The sequence below is a fragment of the Muscardinus avellanarius genome, assembly GCF_963383645.1.
Source record: "Muscardinus avellanarius genome assembly, chromosome: 15".
NCBI lineage: Eukaryota > Metazoa > Chordata > Mammalia > Rodentia > Gliridae > Muscardinus > Muscardinus avellanarius.
In genome coordinates this window covers 21401710-21421023 of record NC_137801.1, presented here as the reverse complement: position 1 = coordinate 21421023, position 19314 = coordinate 21401710, and the positions used below count along the sequence as shown (strand labels likewise).

At 50.4% G+C, this 19314-nt stretch overlaps 2 protein-coding genes across 6 annotated transcripts; both read left to right on the top strand.

Annotated features, from left to right (window-relative positions):
* Window positions 1–11492: 11492 nt before the first annotated feature.
* Window positions 11493–12677, top strand: PRR30 (proline rich 30; the record flags this gene model as incomplete). Its single annotated transcript, XM_080711335.1, has 1 exon — window positions 11493–12677. The coding sequence occupies one exon, from the start codon at window positions 11493–11495 to the stop codon at window positions 12675–12677; it is 1185 nt and encodes a 394-aa protein (XP_080567461.1).
* Window positions 12678–15533: 2856 nt separating this feature from the next.
* Window positions 15534–18694, top strand: PREB (prolactin regulatory element binding; the record flags this gene model as incomplete). Of its 5 annotated transcripts, XM_080711591.1 has the most annotated exons (9): window positions 15534–15668; window positions 16210–16399; window positions 16582–16802; window positions 17198–17278; window positions 17392–17516; window positions 17721–17894; window positions 18040–18112; window positions 18262–18421; window positions 18600–18694. In XM_080711591.1, 9 exons carry the CDS (start codon window positions 15534–15536, stop codon window positions 18692–18694), a joined length of 1254 nt encoding a protein of 417 aa, XP_080567717.1. The 5 variants fall into 5 exon arrangements, with proteins under 5 accessions (XP_080567717.1, XP_080567719.1, XP_080567720.1 ...); XM_080711593.1 differs by lacking the exon at window positions 17721–17894; XM_080711594.1 differs by lacking the exon at window positions 18262–18421 and having other exon boundaries at window positions 18600–18653.
* Window positions 18695–19314: the final 620 nt, after the last annotated feature.

Genomic DNA, 19314 nt, shown 5'->3' with positions numbered 1-19314 from the left:
CAGATAACCAATCTTAGTTGTCTGTTGGATGGAAAATCTTGTTTCTCTGGTTCTGGTGTGTGTTACCTATTTCTTCTTTGTAGTTAATCTCTTTGAGTATTTTCTCTAGTGCTGATTTTGAAGACATAAATTCCTTCAGTTTCTGTTTGTCATGGAAGCTTATTTCTCCATCTAATTTGATAGAAAGTTTTGCCGGGTAGGAAATTTTTGGCTGGAAGTTGTTTTCTTTCAGAGTTTGGAATATGTTACTCCAAGCCCTTCTGGCTCTCATGACTTGGTTTGGGAAGTCTGGAGTGATTCTAATTGGTTTGCCTCTGAATGTCACTTGGCCCTTTGCTTTTGTTGCCTTTAAGATTCTCTGCTTGGCTTCCACATTGGTCATTTTGACAATTATGTGGCGTGGGGATCCTCTTCTCCGATCCTGTCTAAAGGGAGTTCTATAAGTTTCCTGGACCTGTGTATCAACCTCTTGTTCTATGTTTGGAAAATTTTCTGCTATTACTTCCTTGAAGAGATTGTTGATCCCTTTGGTTTCACTTTCTTTTCCCTCCTCTATTCCAATTATTCTTAGGTTAGCTCTCTTAAAATGGGCCCATATTTCTTCAATATCAGATTCCTGCTGTTGGATATTTTTTTCTAGATTAGAAACTATGCGTTCATTTTTGGAATGATCATCTTCTAAGAGCGAGATTCTGTTCTCCATGTGGTCTAATCGGTTGTTTGTGCTTTGAATTTAGGCTTTTACTTCATTAATTGCATCCTTTATCTCTTTTTGGCTCTCTCTGAGTTCTTTTCGAAGCACATCTATTATTTCTACAGTTATTTTCCTGATTTGATCTTCTAGAAATCTCTGATTTTCTGTTTTATCGGGTTCTGATGTTGTGGGGTTGTGGGCATTCATTGCTCCAGTATTATTCCTCTTTCCCATGATTTTGGAAGTTTGTGCCTTCTCTGGGTTCTTCCCTTGGGTCACTATGACTTCACTTAAGGTGCTCTGGATCTCGAGTCTGTGGTATCTCAGACCCCACTACTCCTTTACTGGGTTGTATCGCAGAGTCTCCGACCCAGAGAGTCGATAGAGGCTGCTTTAGACTGTGGGGGGTGCCAGGTTGCACGTTCTCCTATGGTGTGATATCTCTGCCACCGCCACTCCCCCACTGGGTCAAGTCCCAGGGAGTACAGTACTGGGATTTCTCCTCTGTGGCCCACAATTTGGCTCACTGTTCTTGAGTACGCAGATGTAGCTGTACTGGATTCGGTGAATTCTCTGCTGCTGCCGCCGGTGGCAATATGGCGCCGCTGCTACGCCCTCGGCCGTGAGGCTGGCGTATTTCTTCTTGGTTTTGAGTTCCACTCTGAATCCCTGCAGCGTGTGCTGAGCTCAGCCACTGGGAGCTTTAGATGCTCCCTGCACCGGAAGATCCCACCTGGCTGTTCCGCAGCGGCTCACCTCGGCTTGCTGTAGCCATCCGGTGAAGTCGCCGCTGCCGCCGGCAGTATGGCACTGCTGCCGCGTCCTCGGGCGTGAGGCCGGTGTATCTCTGTGGCTCTGAGCTCTGTTCTCAGTCCGCTTTCTCTCTGGAGCCTGGTGATTTTTTTTGTTTCTCTGGTGATGGTATTTTCTGGCTATGAAAGGCGCTGATTTTGTGGCAATGGAGATTGGTTGTTAGCGGGGCTCTTAAGCCCCGCTTTTCTCAGTCGCCATCTTCCCGGAAGTCCTGAGAGCAAATCTTGACATTGGTCTTCTCTGGGACAGTCTGAATTCAGATTAACTATAGAATGGAGAAATGGTAGTATTAAGAATTTGTATTTAATGACCTTGACTCTCACGTCCTTTGGCACCTCTCTAAGCAAGCATTATTCCTGAGGGGGAGAGAGTCCTGAGGACGCTAATCATGGACAGCCTCACTAAAAACTGGAGAGTCAGTGTTGTTTGTCAGCGCAAGCTCGTGCCTTATCTAGCTTATCTTAAAACCGTAGTGTGCAAGCCAGGCATGGTGGTACACACTTGTAAACTTGGGAGGCTGTGACAGGAGGATTGCAGGACACAGCAAGTAATGAGACTTTCATCAACCTAGTAAGTAGCAAGACCCTGTTTCAAAATAAAAATAAAATGGAGCTGTGGGTAGAATGCCCCCAAGTTCAACACCCAGTACCCTCTCTTCAAAAATATAGTATTCAAACCAAGCATGGTGGCACACATCTATAATCCTAGTACTTGGGAGGCTGAGACAGGAGGATTTGAAGCCAGCCTCAGCAACTTAGTGAGGCTTTCAGCAGTTTAGGGAGACCTTGTTTCCAAATAAAAAATAAAATAGGTCTCGGGTGTGATCAGAGGTAGAATGCTCCTGGTCAATCCCTAGCACCATACACGCAGTATCCAAATAATAGACAAAAAAAAAATCAATAAGGAGATAAAATACTTGAGCAACAATATAAACCAACTAAACTTTATAGACATCAAAGAACACTCTGTTCAACAACACAATATCCAATCTAAGTGCAGATGAAACATTGTCTAGAATAGAGCAATGTTAGGCCACAAAGCAAGTTTCAGTAGATTAAAAAGGATTGAAATCATATGAAGTGTGTTCAATCAACAGAGCATTAAATTAGAAAACAAAGGAGAACCAAATTTGGGGAATTTACATGTATACAGAAAATAAACAACACACCTTTAAATAATCAATAATCTAAGTTAAGATATTACGAGGGAAATTAGAAAATATTTTGAGATGGATGAAAATAAAAACACATCATACCAGAACTTATCAGATGCAGTGAAAAAGAAGAAAACATTGTAGATTAAAATATTTATATTTAGCCGGGCGTGGTGGCGCACGTTTGTAATCCCTGAGCTTGGGAGGCGGAGACAGGAGGATCGCGCAGATTCGAAGCCAGCCGCGCTGGTTTAAGAGACTCTGTTTCCAAAAAAAAATATATTAAAAAAAAAAATAGGTCTGGGAGTGTAGCCTGGAGGTAGAAGGGCTTCCAGGAACCCCAGAACCACCAAAAAAAATTTTATATTTAAAAAAGAAGAAATAGCTCAAATTATTCTACCTCTGAGCTATACCACCGGCCCTATTTTATTCTTTAATTGGAAATAGGGTCTCACTTAAGTTATGGAGACCTTTGCCTAGTTGATAAGGCTGGCCTCAAACCTGTGATTCTCTTGTCTCAGCCTTCCAAATTCTAGGATTACGAGTGTACACCACCATGCCTGGTACTTGGGAAATGGCATTTAGCCAGGTGTGGTGGCGCATGCTTGTAATCCCAGCATTCAGTAAGCTGGGGGCACACCTGTTGACTTTCTGATAGATAAGGGAGCTACTTTTTCAGTCCTGACTTAGACTGTAATACAACTGGTTAGCAACACTTTTCCAATGGGGTACAACAGTATCCAGTTAACCTCAGGGCCTGAGGAAATAACTAAACACATTAACCAACTTCTTGAGTTTGGTATCTTAACTCCTTGCAAATCCCCCTGAAACACTCCTGTGCTGCTCGCCCCAAATCCAGGCACCGATGACTACCAGCCTGTCCAGGACCTGAGAAAAGTAAACAAGGGAGTTGAAACTCTCCACCCTGCTGTGCCTAACCCTTACACTCTCCAGCCTCCTGACGCCTCGCCATTTTGTCTACAGCGCTTTGAAACTGAAAGGTGTGTTCTTCAGTTTACCCTTGGCTGAGATGAGTCAACCCCTGTTTGCTTTTGAACAGACTGACCCAGAAGGGGGATTTTCAGGACAACGCGCCTTGGACGCGGCTGCCTCGGGGATTCAAGAACTCACCAACCCTGTTCTATGAGGCTCTCAGCCAGGACTTACAGGTTTTCAGACATAACCACCCAGAGACTGCACTGTTATAGTATGTATATGACTTACTCCTAGCCGCCCAAACTGAGTCTAAATGTTATCAGACCACCCCGTACTTATTAAAGACCCTACAGGAGCTGGGTTAGAGAGTTCCTGCTAAAAAGACTCAAATCTGCGGCTCTAAGGTCACCCACTTGAGATACCTCCTAGAAGAGAGGGTCCAGAAGCTCTCAGCTGGCCACATTCAAGCCATCCTACAGAATCCCCAGCCACTACCAAGAGACAAGTTCGCGAGTTCCTGGGGACAGCTGGCTACTGCCGACTATGGATTTCAGGGTTTGTAGAAATAGCCAAGCCACTGAATGAGATCACCAAAGAAAAGGGAGAGAAAATAATTTGGACTAAGATAAAAAATGAGGCTCTTATCCCTCAAAAAAAAGGCCTTAACCAGGCACTGGCTCTAGCCTTCCTGGACCTTGAAAAACCCTTCCAACTGTATATTGATAAAAGGTGAGGGATTGCAGAAGGAGTCCTTACCCAAAACCTGGGACCCTGGAAGCGGCCGGTTGCATACCTCTCCAAGAGACAGGATGGCCTGTCTGAGGGCCATGGCCACCACTGCCCTGTAGGTTGAAGAGGCCTCAAAATTGGCTATGGGCCAAGAGCTCCAAATAATTGGTCCATATGCCGTAGAGACTGGGGGGAGACACGGTCTCCCCCAGACCGATGGATCTCGGATACCCATCTGACTCACTAACAGACTCTCCTCCTTGATACCTAGAGAGTAGAATTCCTCACTACTTCAGCCCTAGACTCTGTGACTCTGTTACTGGAGAGCAACGTTACCGGCCCCAAGCACGACTGCTTTAAAAACCCTGGAAGAGCCGGGCGTGGTGGCGCACGCTTGTAATCCTCGCGCTTGGGAGGCTGAGACAGGAGGATCGCACGGGTTCGAAGCCAGCCTCAGCTACTTAGTGAGGCTCTCAGCAACTTAGTGAGACCCTGTTTCCAAATAAAATATAAAAAAAGGTCTGGGAGTATAGCCCAGACGTAGAAAGCCTCTGGGTTCCACCCCTAGTACCACCAAAAAAAAAACAAACAACAAAAAAAAAAACCCTGGAAGAATCCCAGGAGACAAAAACAGGTAGAAAGGATAAACAGGACCCTGAAAGAGGCTCTCACTGAATTGGCTCTGGAGACTGGCAAATGTTGGACAAAACTCCTCGCCTGTGCTCTCTTCTGTGTAAGGTGCACTCCCTATGTGTAGGAAAACACTTCCTTTAAAATTATCTTTCAGGTGGGCTTGGTGGTGCACACTTGTCATCCCAGACTTTAGGAGGCTGACACTGGAGGATCTGGGTTTGCGGCCAGCCTCAGCTAATTACTGAGGCCCTCTGCAAGTCAGTGAGACCCTGTTTCAAAGTAAATAATAAAAAACAGGGCTGGGGGTGTAGCTCAAAGGTAGAATGCCCCTGGGTTCCATCCCTAGTACCGAAAAAAAAAAAAAGGAAAAGAAAAAGAAAGAAAGAAAGAAAGAAAGAAAGAAAGAAAGAAAGAAAGAAAGAAAGGAAGAAAAGTTATCTTTGGCAGACCTCCTCCCATTCTGCCCAAGTTGAGAAATGACTATTTTAATGTTAACCATAATTTAATCAGTTCTTTACAGGCCTTACAGTGACTCTGGTCAGAGACTAAAAACTTCCGTGGTGCCAGACATGGTGGTGCACGCTTGTAATCCTAGCGCTTGGGAGGCTGAGACAGGAGGATCACACAGGTTCGAAGCCAGCCTCAGCTACTTAGTGAGGCTCTCAGCAACTTAATGAGACCCTGTTTCCAAATAAAATATAAAAAATAGGTCTGGGAGTATAGCCTGGAGGTAGAAAAGCCCCTGGGTTCCTCGGTATCACAAAACAAACAAAACAAAAGAAAACTTCCATGGCTGGTGCTCGAGCACCTACCGAAACTTCTCTGCCTCCCCACTCTGCACCCTTTAGCCAGGAGATCCAGTGTTCGTCCAAAAGTCAAGCCTCGGTGGACTGGCCCTTGGGCCATGGCCCTGACAGCACCACATTGCTAAAAGAAGCTGAAAAGCCCATCTGGATCCATTGGACACACGTCAAGCCCGCTCTGGACCAGAAATACGAGGACCAACAGGATAGGTGGATTGTCCAGAAGACAAAACAACCAACGAAGATAAAACTAAAGTTCCTTTTCCCCAAGGTCAGACCTAATCTAACATGCCCTTCCTACTTCCTGTTCAAAGACCTCCAGCCCCAGTCCCTACCCTTAAGGCTCCAACCTTGAGCCCCCTTCCTACGTGGGCATGGGAGCCAGCCTCTCAGAGGCTGCAGTAACCACTCAGCCAGAAAACTGACTCATAGTAACCGTTGTCACCAGGGTAACAACCCAGAACTCACTCTGGGTGATTTACAGGGACAGGGACTATGTTTTAAGTCAGAGTCTTCTAAGCTATAGGACTTCCCCTTCCATGAGTCTTGTCTGAAGGTAATTCAGCCTGGGGGCCCAGAAAACACCCTTCTCATTGACCCCAGGGAATATGGTTTGCTTGTGTATCAGGACTAACTCCTTGCATCTCGGTCTCACTACTAAAAACTAAAGGATATAAATTTCAAAACTCTTAGTAAACAGATTGACAAAAACAAACAAAAACTGGCAGACATAGAGTCCAGCATGCGCCAACTAGAGGACTGCCTAAACTCCTTGGCTGAGATGGTTCTTCAGAACAGGAGGGGACTAGACCTCCTGTTCCTCAAACAAGGGGCTCTCGGAGAAACCTGTTGCTTTTATAGCAGTCATTCCGGGGTCACCTTGGGTCACCACCTGAATTAGTGCCATGAGTGGCCCATTAGTTCTTCTGCTCCTGGCCTTACTCACAGCCCCCTGCTTAATGAATTGGTTCAGTAGATATGTACAACGAATACAGACAGTAAAAATGATGATGTTAAAAAACCCAATACACTAGCCGGGCGTGGTGGCGCATGCTTGTAATCCCCACACTTGGGAGGCTGAGGCAGGAGGATCGCACAGGTTCGAAGCCAGCCTCAGCTACTTAGTGAGGCTCTCAGCAACTTAGTGAGACCCTGTTTCCAATTAAATATAAAATGGGTCTGGGAGTATAGCCCGGAGGTAGAATGCCTCTGGGTTCCACCCCCAGTACCACACACACACACACACACACACACACACACACACACACCCAATACACTAGTTTGGCCGTCTTAAAAGAGGACGAGAACACCACAGAAACCAAAGATTTGCTTTAGAGTCAGTAAAACCAGTGGGGAACGTAAGAACCAAAGGAACACCATTTTGTTTCTGTCAGACACCTTGCACTGGTTCACTTACTGCCTCCCCCCCCCTTTTTTTTTGTGGGTCTGGGGATGGAATCCAGGGGCATTTGACCTCCAAGCTACACCCCCTGCCCTATTTTTTTTTTATTCTTTATTTTGAAACAAGGTCTCACTGAGTTGCGAAGGGCCTAAGTAGCTGAGGCTGTCCGCGAACCGCGATCCTCTGGTCTCAGCCTCCCGAGTGCTGGGATTACAAGCATGTGCCACCATACCGGGCTCACCTCCTCCCTTTCTTCCCCACTGTACAAAAGTAAATTGTGTTGCTCAAGGTTGAGACATTAAGCTCTTGCCAAATAAGATAGATAACCACCAGTTCTGCTTCTGTAAGATGGCTTGCTTGCTCTGGCTCATCCCGATCTACCTGCATGTGGTTTTTTTCCCTTTAAAAGCCTCTCTTCCCGGCAGATTTTGGACTGAGGGTACTGCTGTTGGCGTTAATAAAGGCTTCTTATTGGAAATTTCCCCAGGCTCTCGGGTCTCTCATGCCTCGCTTAAGTTGGGTTATAACAATTTATTTTTATTGGTGCATTGTAATCATACATCACATTGGAGTACAAGACTTGAGAGGATATACAAGCACACATCATCCAATTAGCCCTCCTCCAGCCCCCATCCCATTCCCGCCCCCTCCCTCCCATGCTTATTTGGTGATTAACTTTGATACATATGTTTATGTACCTCCTGATTTTTTTTTTTTTTTTTGGTGGTACTGGGGTTCCTGGAAGCCCTTCTACCTCCGGGCTACACTCCCAGACATATTTTATATTTTTGAAACAGGGTCTCTTACGCCAGCGCGGCTGGCTTCGAATCTGCGCGATCCTCCTGTCTCCGCCTCCCAAGCGCGAGGATTACAAGTGTGCGCCACCACGCCCGGCTACCTCCTGCTTTTTAAAGAGGCTCCATCCTCCCCTATTCCATACCCTCTGATTGGTCACCTTAATTGCTTCACTATAGGGCCCTTTCTATAGCTCGACCTCTTCCTGTTGCCTGGAAAGGGCATTTTTTTTTTTTTTTTTTTTTGGTGGTACTGGGGTTCCTGGAAGCCCTTCTACCTCCGGGCTACACTCCCAGACATATTTTATATTTTTGAAACAGGGTCTCTTACGCCAGCGCGGCTGGCTTCGAACCTGCGCGATCCTCCTGTCTCCGCCTCCCAAGCGCGGGGATTACAAGCGTGCGCCACCACAGCCGGCTGGAAAGAGCATTTTTAAGCTGGATGTGGTGGTCCACTCCTGAATCCCAGGAGACGGAGACAGGAGGGTCGCAGGTTTGAGGCCAACTTCAGCAACTTAGACCCTGTTTCAAAATAAAAAATAAAAAGGGCTGGAGGTGTAGCTCAAAAGTAGAACATTCTGGGTTCAATCCCTAGTGCTAAAAAAAAATAAAAATAGCTGGGCGTGGCGGCGCACGCTTGTAATCCCAGCAGTCGGAGGATCGTGGGTCACGGACAGCCTCAGCTACTTAGTGAGCCCTTTGCAACTCCGTGAGTGCCTGTTCCAAAAAATAAAAAAGACTGCCAAGCGTGGTGGCACACACTTGTAATCCCCGCGCTTGGGAGACTGAGACAGGAGGATCACACGGGTTCGAAGTCAGCCTCAGCTACTTAGTGAGGCTCTCAGCAACTTAGTGAGACCCTGTTTCCAAATAAAGTATAAAATAGGTCTGGGAGTGTAGCCCAGAGGTAGAAAGTCTGGGTTCCACCCCAGTACCACCAAAAAAATAAATACAAAATAAATAAAAGAGACTAAAAAATAGGACCAGGGTGTAACTTGGAGGAAGAATGCCCCTGGATTCCATCCCTAGAACCTAAATAAATAAATAAATAAATAATAATAAAAGTAATGGCCACTTATATTAAATGTCTAGAATACATACATTCATAGAGAGACAGAAAGTAGATGTGTGATTTCCAGGGCCTGTGGGGAGTAAAGAATGGTGTGACTGCTAATAAATATGGAATTTTTTTCTTTTGGGGAAAAACTAAAAATGTTCTAAATTAGATCATGGAGATGGTTGTACAACCCTGTTAATATACAATACATTGAATTGGATGTGTTAAATGGGTGGATTGTATGGCATGCGAATTACATCTTAATAAAGGTGTTAAGAAAATAGTTATTAAAACATAAGTCGGGTGTGCACAATTGTAATCCCAGCATTTGGGAGGCTGAGACCGGAGGATCACGGTTCGTGGACAGCCTCAGCTACTTAGTGAGGCCCTTTGCAACTCAGTGAGAACCTGTTTCAAAATAAAAAATAAAAAATAGGGCTGGGGGTATAGCTTGGAGGTAGAATGCCCCTGGGTTCCATCCCCAGTACCACAAATAGATAAATACTATTTTATTACAGTACTTAGGAGGCTGAAACAAATACTACTTTATTACAGTATTTAGGAGGCTGAAACAGGAGGATCTGGATTCACGACCAGCCTAAGCTACTCAGTGAGGCCCTCTGCAACTTAGAGACCCTGTTTTAAAATAAAGAATAGCCGGGCGTGGTGGCACACACTTGTAATCCCATGCTTGGGAGGCTGAGACAGGAGGATCACGCAGGTTCGAAGTCAGTCTTGCTGGCTTAAGAGACCCTGTTTCCAAATAAAAATATAAAAATGGGTCTGGGAGTGTAGCCCGGAGGTAGAAGGGTTTCCAGGAACCCCAGTACCACCACCAAAAAAACCAAAAAACAAAAAACAAAAACAAAAAAAAATTGGGCTGGGGATGTAGTTTGGAGGTAGAAGTTCCTAAGTTCAAGCCCCAGCATCACAAAAAAATAAGAATAAAAAAATAAAAAAAACATAAGTATATCTGAAGGCGGTGGGGCTGGCAAAGGGAGGTTGAAAGGAGAGCTCTCTGAACAACGAACGGATGGCGAAGTGGGGAGTGACGGAAAGCGTTTGAGCCCCGCTGTATCCTAGTCCTTAGAGCATGAGGTCCAATGGAAAAGGTGATACTAGAAAAAGTCATCTAGAATTCTAAATATAGACATTGAAGATCTATGGGAATTGTCAAGTACATTGTATCCTCTTCTCTGGGTAGTCTGAGTGAAGTTAATATTATATAATTGTCTCATTATATGCTATTGTCTATAGTGTTTGGGGGGACAGAGCACACAGGACAATTTTGCTTGCTTTGGTTTTGTTTAGGACCAGCCTTGGTGTGATCGCACAGAGCCCAGAGCCCTGGGGAGAAGGTTCTATGACGTCAGCATCTGGCCTCTGTGACAGCGGCAGCTGACCCAGGGAGAAGCGCTTCCAAGGAATGGGGCCCCCAGCTCCCGCAGGGGGCGGCCGTGCCGCCCCTTAGAGTCCCAGTGTACCAGAGGCTTTTACCAGCTGGCCCCACTGCTGCTGGGCGGGATAAGCCATCTTGGCCAGGGCCAGGCTGACCTCAAGGACATCAGCATCAGGGGCGACAGGACCAGGAGAATCACACTGGTAGGAAACCAGAATGCTTGCAGCGTCTTTGAGTCAGGAGTCGGAGGACAAAAACCTGTAAAACAGAAGACCTCTGCCTGGCTGCAGGAGGACTGAGGGCAACCCGCACACAGAAGTCTGGGTCCCAGTGAGTTCAGGGTGACAGATGCTAAGGGGCAGAGGAGGAGGACTCACCCTTTGGTGACTGCTCCTCTCTTTCCCAGGTTCCTTCTTTGCTGAAGTACCTTGTGAAACATCCCAGAGGAGTCCTCATTGGTAAGAACTCGGAGCACCAGGACACTCCTCATTCCTGTTCCCATCTCAGACCCCATTCCCAAAGCCCCCTCCTCTGACACCACCCTCCCACCCCCTCCTCTCCTCTCAGCTTCTCACCTTCCTAGAGCATTTTTGCCAGCTCTTCTGACTCTAAATGTGACAGGCATTAAGGGTCTTGGTGAGTTCAGCCTAGACCTGGGCACCTGAGGCAAAGCCAGAAATGGTCGAGTCCTCCCCATATCTTGGGCTCTGTCTCTATCTGCAGGTCTGCTGGGCTCTGTCTTCCTCCCTACCCCATCCAGATAGTCATTGCTGCCCCTCGGCTCCCAAGAGGCAGCTATGATTTGCCATCCCCACTTATCCCTCATCAATGGCTGAATCCACAGAAGTGAGAAGCCAAGCTTAGACCCGGGACCCACCTGAGCGACTCCAGACCCCAGTGCGGAAGGCGGCGTGTCCTTGGCCTGCAGCCAAGGCCCACGGCAACACCAGGCTGGAGCCACACTGCGCACGGAGGCAGCCTTGATTCTCAGCCACAGCTAGCTCCGGAGATCCTGGTCCTGACTCTGCTAGGTCTCCATCCTTGGTCTCGGCTCCCCATTCCCTTCCGGATTCAAGGCAATGTTGCCTCAAAACAAGGACCAGGTGCTGCTACAAAAGACAGTGCCCCCTGGGCGCCCCCCTCAGGGCCTCTCACAGCTGGTGGACCCCTCTCCCCCCAGCCTGCATCCGCTCTCCCCCCACCCACCTTTCTTCTCTTCCAGGCAGCCCTACCTCCCCTTCTCCCCTTTTCCGTATCCCCACTCCCCTGATCCTTTGTTTTCTTCTGACTCAAATTCTGACTTTGCCCTGTATCCTTACTCGCTCTCCTCCCAAAGCTCCCCCACATTCTTTCGCCAGATCTACCCCTCCATCTCCCTTCCACGGTCTTCCTCTCCCTCCATCCCCCAGCAGTGCCCCTCTTCTCCTCTGACATTCTCGTCCTCTCCGTCCCTGCCGCGGAAGTCTTCCCGCTCAGGCTGCCAGTCTCCTTCCCGCCTGGAAGACCTGCCCAGCTCCACCCTCACCTCGCCCAGCCCCAGCCTCCCTTCTCGAGGGGCCCGCTCTAAGAGGCAGACAAGGCACTGGCCTCAGTGCAAGGACTCTGGGTCCTCGGGGGCCGTGGGGGGATGCGTGGCAAGCGACAAGGACCCTGCAGAGTTCAGGGACCCGGGGGCCCTGGCCCAGGCCCTGGTGCTGCATCTGGGGCACCGCCGTATTGCCCACGACCTGCGGCTCCTGCTTCTGCAGCGCCTGTGGCTAGGCACCACCGGCCAGGCTCCGGTCGTGGAGTATCCCATATGCCTGGTGTGCCTCCGGCTCCGCGGTCCCTCTTGTCCCACCCCCAGGTACAAGACTGGACCCCAGCTGCTTGCTTTCCCCCAACTCCTGCCTTGCGTGCAGGGCCAGGATTCTGGGCCTCTCCGCATAGGCATCGGTTTCGGGCTCCGCCTGCCTCGGGGCCAGGCGAGGGCGTTGCATCTGTTGCCAGAAAGAAGGGGGAAGGAAGCAAGGCCTCCAGGCGGGGACTCTCGGGCTCGGGGTTGTGGGTGTCAAGCGCAGGCAGCCCAGACCCCAGCAGCTCGGGGGCTAGGAAATCCAGCACGAGGCACAGCCACCCCGGCTGGGAGCCTCAGGTCACCAAGCTTCATTCAAGGTTCAAGGTCTCCACCGGCACCAAAACAGGCCACTGCCTTCCGGAAGCCCAGGCCTTCTCCAAAGAGGCCTGCTACTCCAGAGCCTTTTCTCCAAAAGTCACCAGCCTAGTTCCAGAGCCAAGGAGACTCCCTGGAGCGCCCTCTCCAAACCCCACCCTCCCTGCCAGGCCTCAGACTTCAGGGAGCCCCCGAGATACCCTGAAAGGCTGGCTGGCCGGAGGTCAGGTGTGTTCTCCGACCCTGAACCCAGGGAACCCCTTGTGGAGTCTGCTCTCTCCTGGCTGAAGAGGACCAAAGGCCCCATTCAGCCTTCAGTGTACTTAATAAAGTGTGACTGACCCTGAGAAGCTTGCCTTTGTGTCCTGCGCCCACAGAATGAATAGCTGTAGCTACAGGGGTGCCAGTCCCCAGCAAAGGAAACAGAAATGCCGGGGAGAGTGCATTACCCTGTAATCTCAGTACTTGGGAGGCTGAGACAGGAGGATCACAGATTAGTAGTCAGCCTCAGCAACTTGGTGAGGTCCTTTGCAAGTTGTTAGTGAGACCCTATTTCTTTTCCCTTTCTTTCTTTCTTTCTTTCCTTCTTTTTTTCTTTTTTTTTTTCTCTTTTGTGTGTGGTACTGACTGTACTAGTATTGGAAATGGTTTAGGAAGATTTGAGAAAGCTTTGATTATTAATATAGTTCAAAAATAATTGTGTCAAAATGGCAGACCTGGAGAGAGAAAGACTTGGCTTCCGTCAGGAAGCAAACAGCTATTGAAACTTAGATTGACTTAACTAAAAGTAATTAGCAAGTCCATAGGAGAGGGGAACTAGGACTTTCTCTGCCTAAAGACAGATCTACATAATAATTAGATAAGCTAGCTAGAATGGGAGGAGGGGGTCGACCTGACCTTTGATCATGATCTTTGTGAAAAGTGACCTAGGCAGAAAGGACACCTGGGCTCCACCTTAGCAGGAAAATAAGGGGAGGAACCTTACAGGATTTTTACTACATCAGAATTACGTGAACAAGATGGAGGTCATGTGTATAAAAAAGCCGGGTCCACATATTGTATCTTTGGTGAATTCACTCGAATTGCCCCTCTCCCATGCCATTTCTGAATGGCATGGGGCTTTACCTGTCTTCTGTATTTCTTTCTTTTAATAAACTTCTTTAAAACTTCAGCAAGAGTCCGGGCTAATGTGTATTTACCCTTAGCTCAGGACAAGAACCCATGGTTTTTCTGTTTTTGGTTTTTTTTGTGTGTGTATTTTGAGGGAAATTGTGTCCGGAACCCTAACACGGGTCCTCAGGGACAGTTTCCCCAAAACCATATAATCTCAAACCGTAACACTGACGATTGAACTCAGGAGCATTCTACCTCTGAGCTACACCCCCGGCCTTATTTTGTTTTGTTTAGAAACAGAGTCTCACTAAGTTGATGAGGCTGGTTTCAAACCTGTGATCTTCCTGTCTCATCCTCCCAAGTACTGGGATTACAGAGGTGTACCACAGTGACACCCTAGTTCAAAAGAAAATAGGGCAGGGGTGTGCTCAGAGGTAGAATACACCTAGGTTCAATCCTCAGTACCTGAGTCCCTCCATAAACAAAGGAAATAGAAGTGCCAAGGAAATAGGTGCTCTGTGTTCCAGGAGGGCAAAGGACCCACAAGGTCCCAGAACCTGAGATGAACAAGGCCTCAGTCAGGCCCTTTGCACATTTAATTCAGCTCTGTGGAAGAAATACTGGAATCCCTAAAAATTAAGCCACCAGACCCATTCCTCTGGAGGCACCTTAGATTGAGACAATGGGGCAGCCTTTGTCTCCCTGCAGGGAAGAGTGTTCCCAGCAGGTCATTCACAGGCAGTCCAAGAGCCAAGTTGCCTCCTGAGTCTCAGAGGGGAAGAGCTGCCACCCATGAAGCTGGGTTTGCAGAAGTGGGAGTGTGAAGCTACCAAAAATCACAGCTGACTGCCAAACCAGAGGAGAGGTGTTGTGTTATTACGTGGAGAGTGGTTTCCTACACCAGGAGTCAGTGAATCTGCTGGGTTTTGAAGCCAGGTTCCTGTTGAAGTCTATGCTATGCTGCCTCTGTTAAGAGGCGGAGCCTACTGGGGTGGAGGCGCACACCTGTAATCCCAGTATTTGGGAGGCTGAGACAGGAGGAGCCTCAGCAACTAGGTCCCTCGCAACTTAGTGAGACACTGTTTCAAAATAAAAAAAATAAAATAGGGCTGGGGGTGTAGCTCAGAGGTAAAATGCCCCTGGCTTCAATACCCAGCCGCACACACACACACACACACACACAAGAGGCAAGAGCCACAGGTGGTTTCTGGAGTGTGACCTTGGACAAATCTCTTCCTTTCTGGTGTAAAATGTAGAGACTGTTAAATGAACCACTTGTGTGAGCGAACAAACTGTATTACTCCTGAAGTGAGAGCGGCCCTAATTCAAGGACTTCTTTCTCCCTGGCTCAGGGGATTGAACCCAGGGGCATTCTACATCTGAGCTACACCCTCAGCCCTCTTTATTATGGAAGCAGGGTCTGAGTTGGGGAGGTGGAGGATTTCTTTATTAAAGGCTTATTGGCCTTCAGTAACCTCGTCCAGGCCCACTCCCTCGCCCGCCCCGCCCCGCCCCGCCCCGCACAATGATGGCGGCCCCGGGTTCCGGAGACCCGGATGCCCCGCCGCGCCGCCGGTTCCGGGGTCCCAAGGCCCGCTTGTGCTGACGCGGCCGGCGTCCCGCGCCTGCGCAGAGGGAGCCGCGGGCGGGCGCGCCTGCGCACTGCGAGCCGGACGCGAGCGCGGATACCGCGGGTGCTTGGAGTTGTGTCTGCGCCGCGGGGCGAAAGGGGAAGGGGTCGGCGGGCCTCGGGGCGGCGGCGGGCGAGTTCTGCAGCGGCCGGGGCAGGGGCCGAGGCCGGGGCGCGGCATGTCCTGGGCGCCGCGGGGCTGGCCGTGAACGCGAGCCGGGCGGGATGGGCCGGCGCCGGGTCCCCGAGCTGTACCGGGCCCCGTTCCCGTTGTACGCGCTTCAGGTCGACGCCAGCTCGGGGCTGCTCATCGCTGCCGGCGGAGGAGGCGCCGCCAAGACCGGCATAAAGAATGGCGTGGTGAGTACGCGAGGCCACGGGGGCGATTGCGGGGTGGCCTGGGGTCGCCGGGGTGGACCGGACCCCAGTTTCGGGCCTTGCACATTTCCGGTGGGAAAACCCGGTACACCGGGCGTCCCGTGCGGATTTCAGAGAATTACTCACCAGGCGGTTGAGAGACTCCCAAGGTAGGAAGAAATCTGCACGCTCGCAGCGAAGGCAGGAACGAGCTGGATCTGCCTTCAGCTGCACGGGTCTCACCCGGGGCTGCGTATAGTCTTGTCTGCCTGTGGCCCAGCAGCAGCGGGCGCTGCCTTAGTACTTGAGCCTAGTTTTCTGAGCTTCATCCCGTTAATCTGTAAACTGGTAATAACCCCAACCCTGCTTGCTGTACAGATTGGGGAGGCCTAAATAAGAGATAAACGGCTTGGCAAAGCTCCGGGAACTAGGAGGTGCAGTAAGCAAAGGTATAAGGCATTGGATTTAGGAGGTGATTAAGTTTGCCTTCACCTGCTTTCCGGGCGCCCCTGAACTTTGCTCGTCCTGGTTCCCTCTCCCACAGCACTTTCTGCAGCTAGAACAAATTAACGGGCGCCTGAGCGCCTCCCTGCTGCACTCCCATGACACAGAGACACGGGCTACCATGAACTTGGCACTGGCTGGTGACATCCTTGCTGCAGGGCAGGATGCCCACTGTCAGCTCCTGCACTTCCAGGCCCATCAGCGGAAAGGCAGCAAGGCAGAGAAGGCAGGTGAGGAGCTTTGGGAAAAGGGTCAAATGAGTTTAGTTGCACTCTTCTTGGTCTCTAACCAAGTGGGACCAGAAGTGGGGTCATGGTATCAGCTAGAACCTGTATGTACCCCTGCCACATGGAGAGGGACCAGTGCCACCTACTGTAGAAGTCTGGATCCTAGCAAGCTGTTGGTGTTACAGGTTCCAAGGAGCAGGGGCCTCGACAGAGGAAGGGAGCAGCACCCGCAGAGAAGAAAACAGGAGCTGAAACTCAGCGTGAGGGGGTAGAGCTCAAGGTAGAGAATTTGCAGGCGGTGCAGACAGACTTTGGCCCTGATCCTCTGCAGAAAGTTGTGTGTTTCAACCACGATAAGACCCTGCTTGCCACTGGAGGGACGGATGGCTTCGTTCGTGTCTGGAAGGTGTGGATTTGTGGGATCATAGGATATGAATGTCAGTTACAATAAGACCAAATTGTGATGATCGGGCTGGACGTGGTGGCGCACACTTGTAATCCCAGCATTCGGGAAGCTGAGACGGGAGAATCGTAGTTCGCAGACAGCCTCAGCTACTTAGTGAGGCCCTTTGCAACTCACTGAGACCCTGTTTCAAAATAAAGACTAAAAGATAGGGCTGGGGGTGTAGCTCAGAGGTAGAATGCCCTGGGTTCCATCCCCAGTACTGCAAAAAAAAAAAAAAAGTGAGACTCTGAACATGAGTTCTGGGGAACGTGTGAGTGGCTTTTAGAGAGGAGGGGTGGGGATCCTGGTGCTCTTGCTGCGTGCTTGGCCTAATCATGGTGGCGGCTTGGCTGCAGGTACCCAGCTTGGAGAAAGTCCTGGAGTTCAAAGCCCATGAAGGGGAGATTGAAGACCTGGCGATAGCACCCGATGGCAAGGTGAGGTGGAGTGTAGGAAGGGGTTGCAGGAAGGAGAACAGAGGCGCTTAGGCTGCTTGCACAGTAAGTAGATTCCCTAACTGTCCATCTTTGGAATCTTTATTCCTGACTAGTTGGTAACTGTGGGCTGGGACCTTAAGGCGTCCGTGTGGCAGAAGGATCAGCTAGTGATACAGCTGCACTGGCAAGAGAATGGACCCACCTTTTCTAGCACACCTTACCGCTATCAAGCCTGCAGGTGTGAAGCCCCTGAAGGGTGGCTAAAGAGTCACAGCCCAGCTGTGGTGGGGAAAATTGGAAAAGGGGGTGGGGTGGGGGGCTGGGGAGGACCGTGGCTTTGTCAGGAATTACCCTGGGCCTGCCTGGGGTGCAGGAGGGAACAAACCTCGAGGGAGGGGTGGGCAGGCCCCAGGAGCTAAGCAGTGCCTCTCTTGGCCCCCAGGTTTGGGCAGGTTCCAGACCAGCCTGCTGGGCTGCGACTCTTCACAGTGCAGATCCCCCACAAGCGCCTGCGCCAGCCTCCACCCTGCTACCTCACAGCCTGGGATGGCTCTACCTTCTTGCCCCTTCGGACCCGGCCCTGTGGCCACGAAGTCATCTCCTGCCTCAGTGTCAGGTGTGCGACAGCCCTGGTTTGGTTGGGTAGCGGGTGCCTGGGGGAGCGGGGCAGGAGTCCTGCCCCAGTCCCTGAGGACCACTGCTGGGAATGAAGGCTGCCGCATAGGCCTCAAGGACGGCGAGCACTTTGTTGTCTGTTGCAGTGAATCGGGCACCTTCCTGGGCCTGGGCACGGTCACTGGCTCTGTTGCCATCTACATAGCTTTCTCTCTCCAGGTAATTGTGGAGGTCCCCGCCCCACCCTGCGTGTGCAGGAGGGAATCTGGCCCAGCACGTTGGGGAAGGCCTGTGGGGTGGGGAGCGTGTTTCCCAGAGGGAAGGTTTTCAACTAGGTCTTTCCTCACTAGTTTTCTTCCTGCCCTCAGTGCCTCTATTACGTAAAAGAGGCCCATGGCATTGTGGTGACAGACGTGGCCTTTCTACCTGAGAAGGGCCGTGGTCCGGAGCTCCTCGGATCCCACGAAACTGCCCTGTTCTCTGTGGCTGTGGACAGTCGTTGCCAGCTGCACCTGCTGCCCTCACGGCGTGAGTCATTGGGGTGGGGGTACCACCCTAATTTCAGTTGTAGCAAAAACTCCCCTGGATAATGGGCTGCTATTTGTGGCCTTCCATCTGCCCCTCCTTGAAAGGGATAGGTTGAGGGTCCTGGTCTCCAGGCTGCGGAGCCCCATGGCACACTCATTCTCCCTTACCCCACCTGCAGGGAGCGTTCCTGTGTGGCTGCTGCTCCTGCTCTGTGTCGGACTTATTGTTGTGACCATCCTGCTGCTCCAGAGTGCCTTCCCAGGTTTTCTTTAGCCTCCGTTGCCCCCTGGGAACAAGGGGCCAGGACACTGCGACCTTCCAGAGCTGAGTGGAGGCTTGGACTCCCAATACGCACTCCACTCGGGTCCGCAGCGCATGCTGCCTCCTCTGAGATGGACGGCACTGCTTGTCCTCAGTTAAAGCTCGGCTGTGGCCCTGTGTGACTCTGGGTCCTGGGAGCCCTGCGTCATCACCTCTGGTACCACCTGGGACAGTGGTGTCTGACACCCAGGCCACACTACCTGCCTCCTTCCTTCTGCCTCCCAGAGGCTCCGGAGTTGAGCTTGTCCTTCTCCAGAAACGTGAAGACGCCCAGAGCCTGGAGGAACGGCCGTCCTTCCTGCAGAAACGATCAGTTTCTCTTCCTCCCCTCACAGCCTTCAGATGAAGCCCTTGGTCTTTTGCTGGGATAAGGACTGGCCTGGCACTTGCTGTTAGGGCAGGAAGGGACAAAAAGAAGACTCAGGTAGTAATCTGTGGGTTCAGGTGGGTAGCACCAAGCCTGCTGGACATGCAGTAAGCTCCTGGGCGGTCCACCCCAGTCTTGAGCAAAGGGAAATGAACCTCAAACCACTAGGCAGTAAGAGTTGATATTTAATAAACAAGAGAAGACT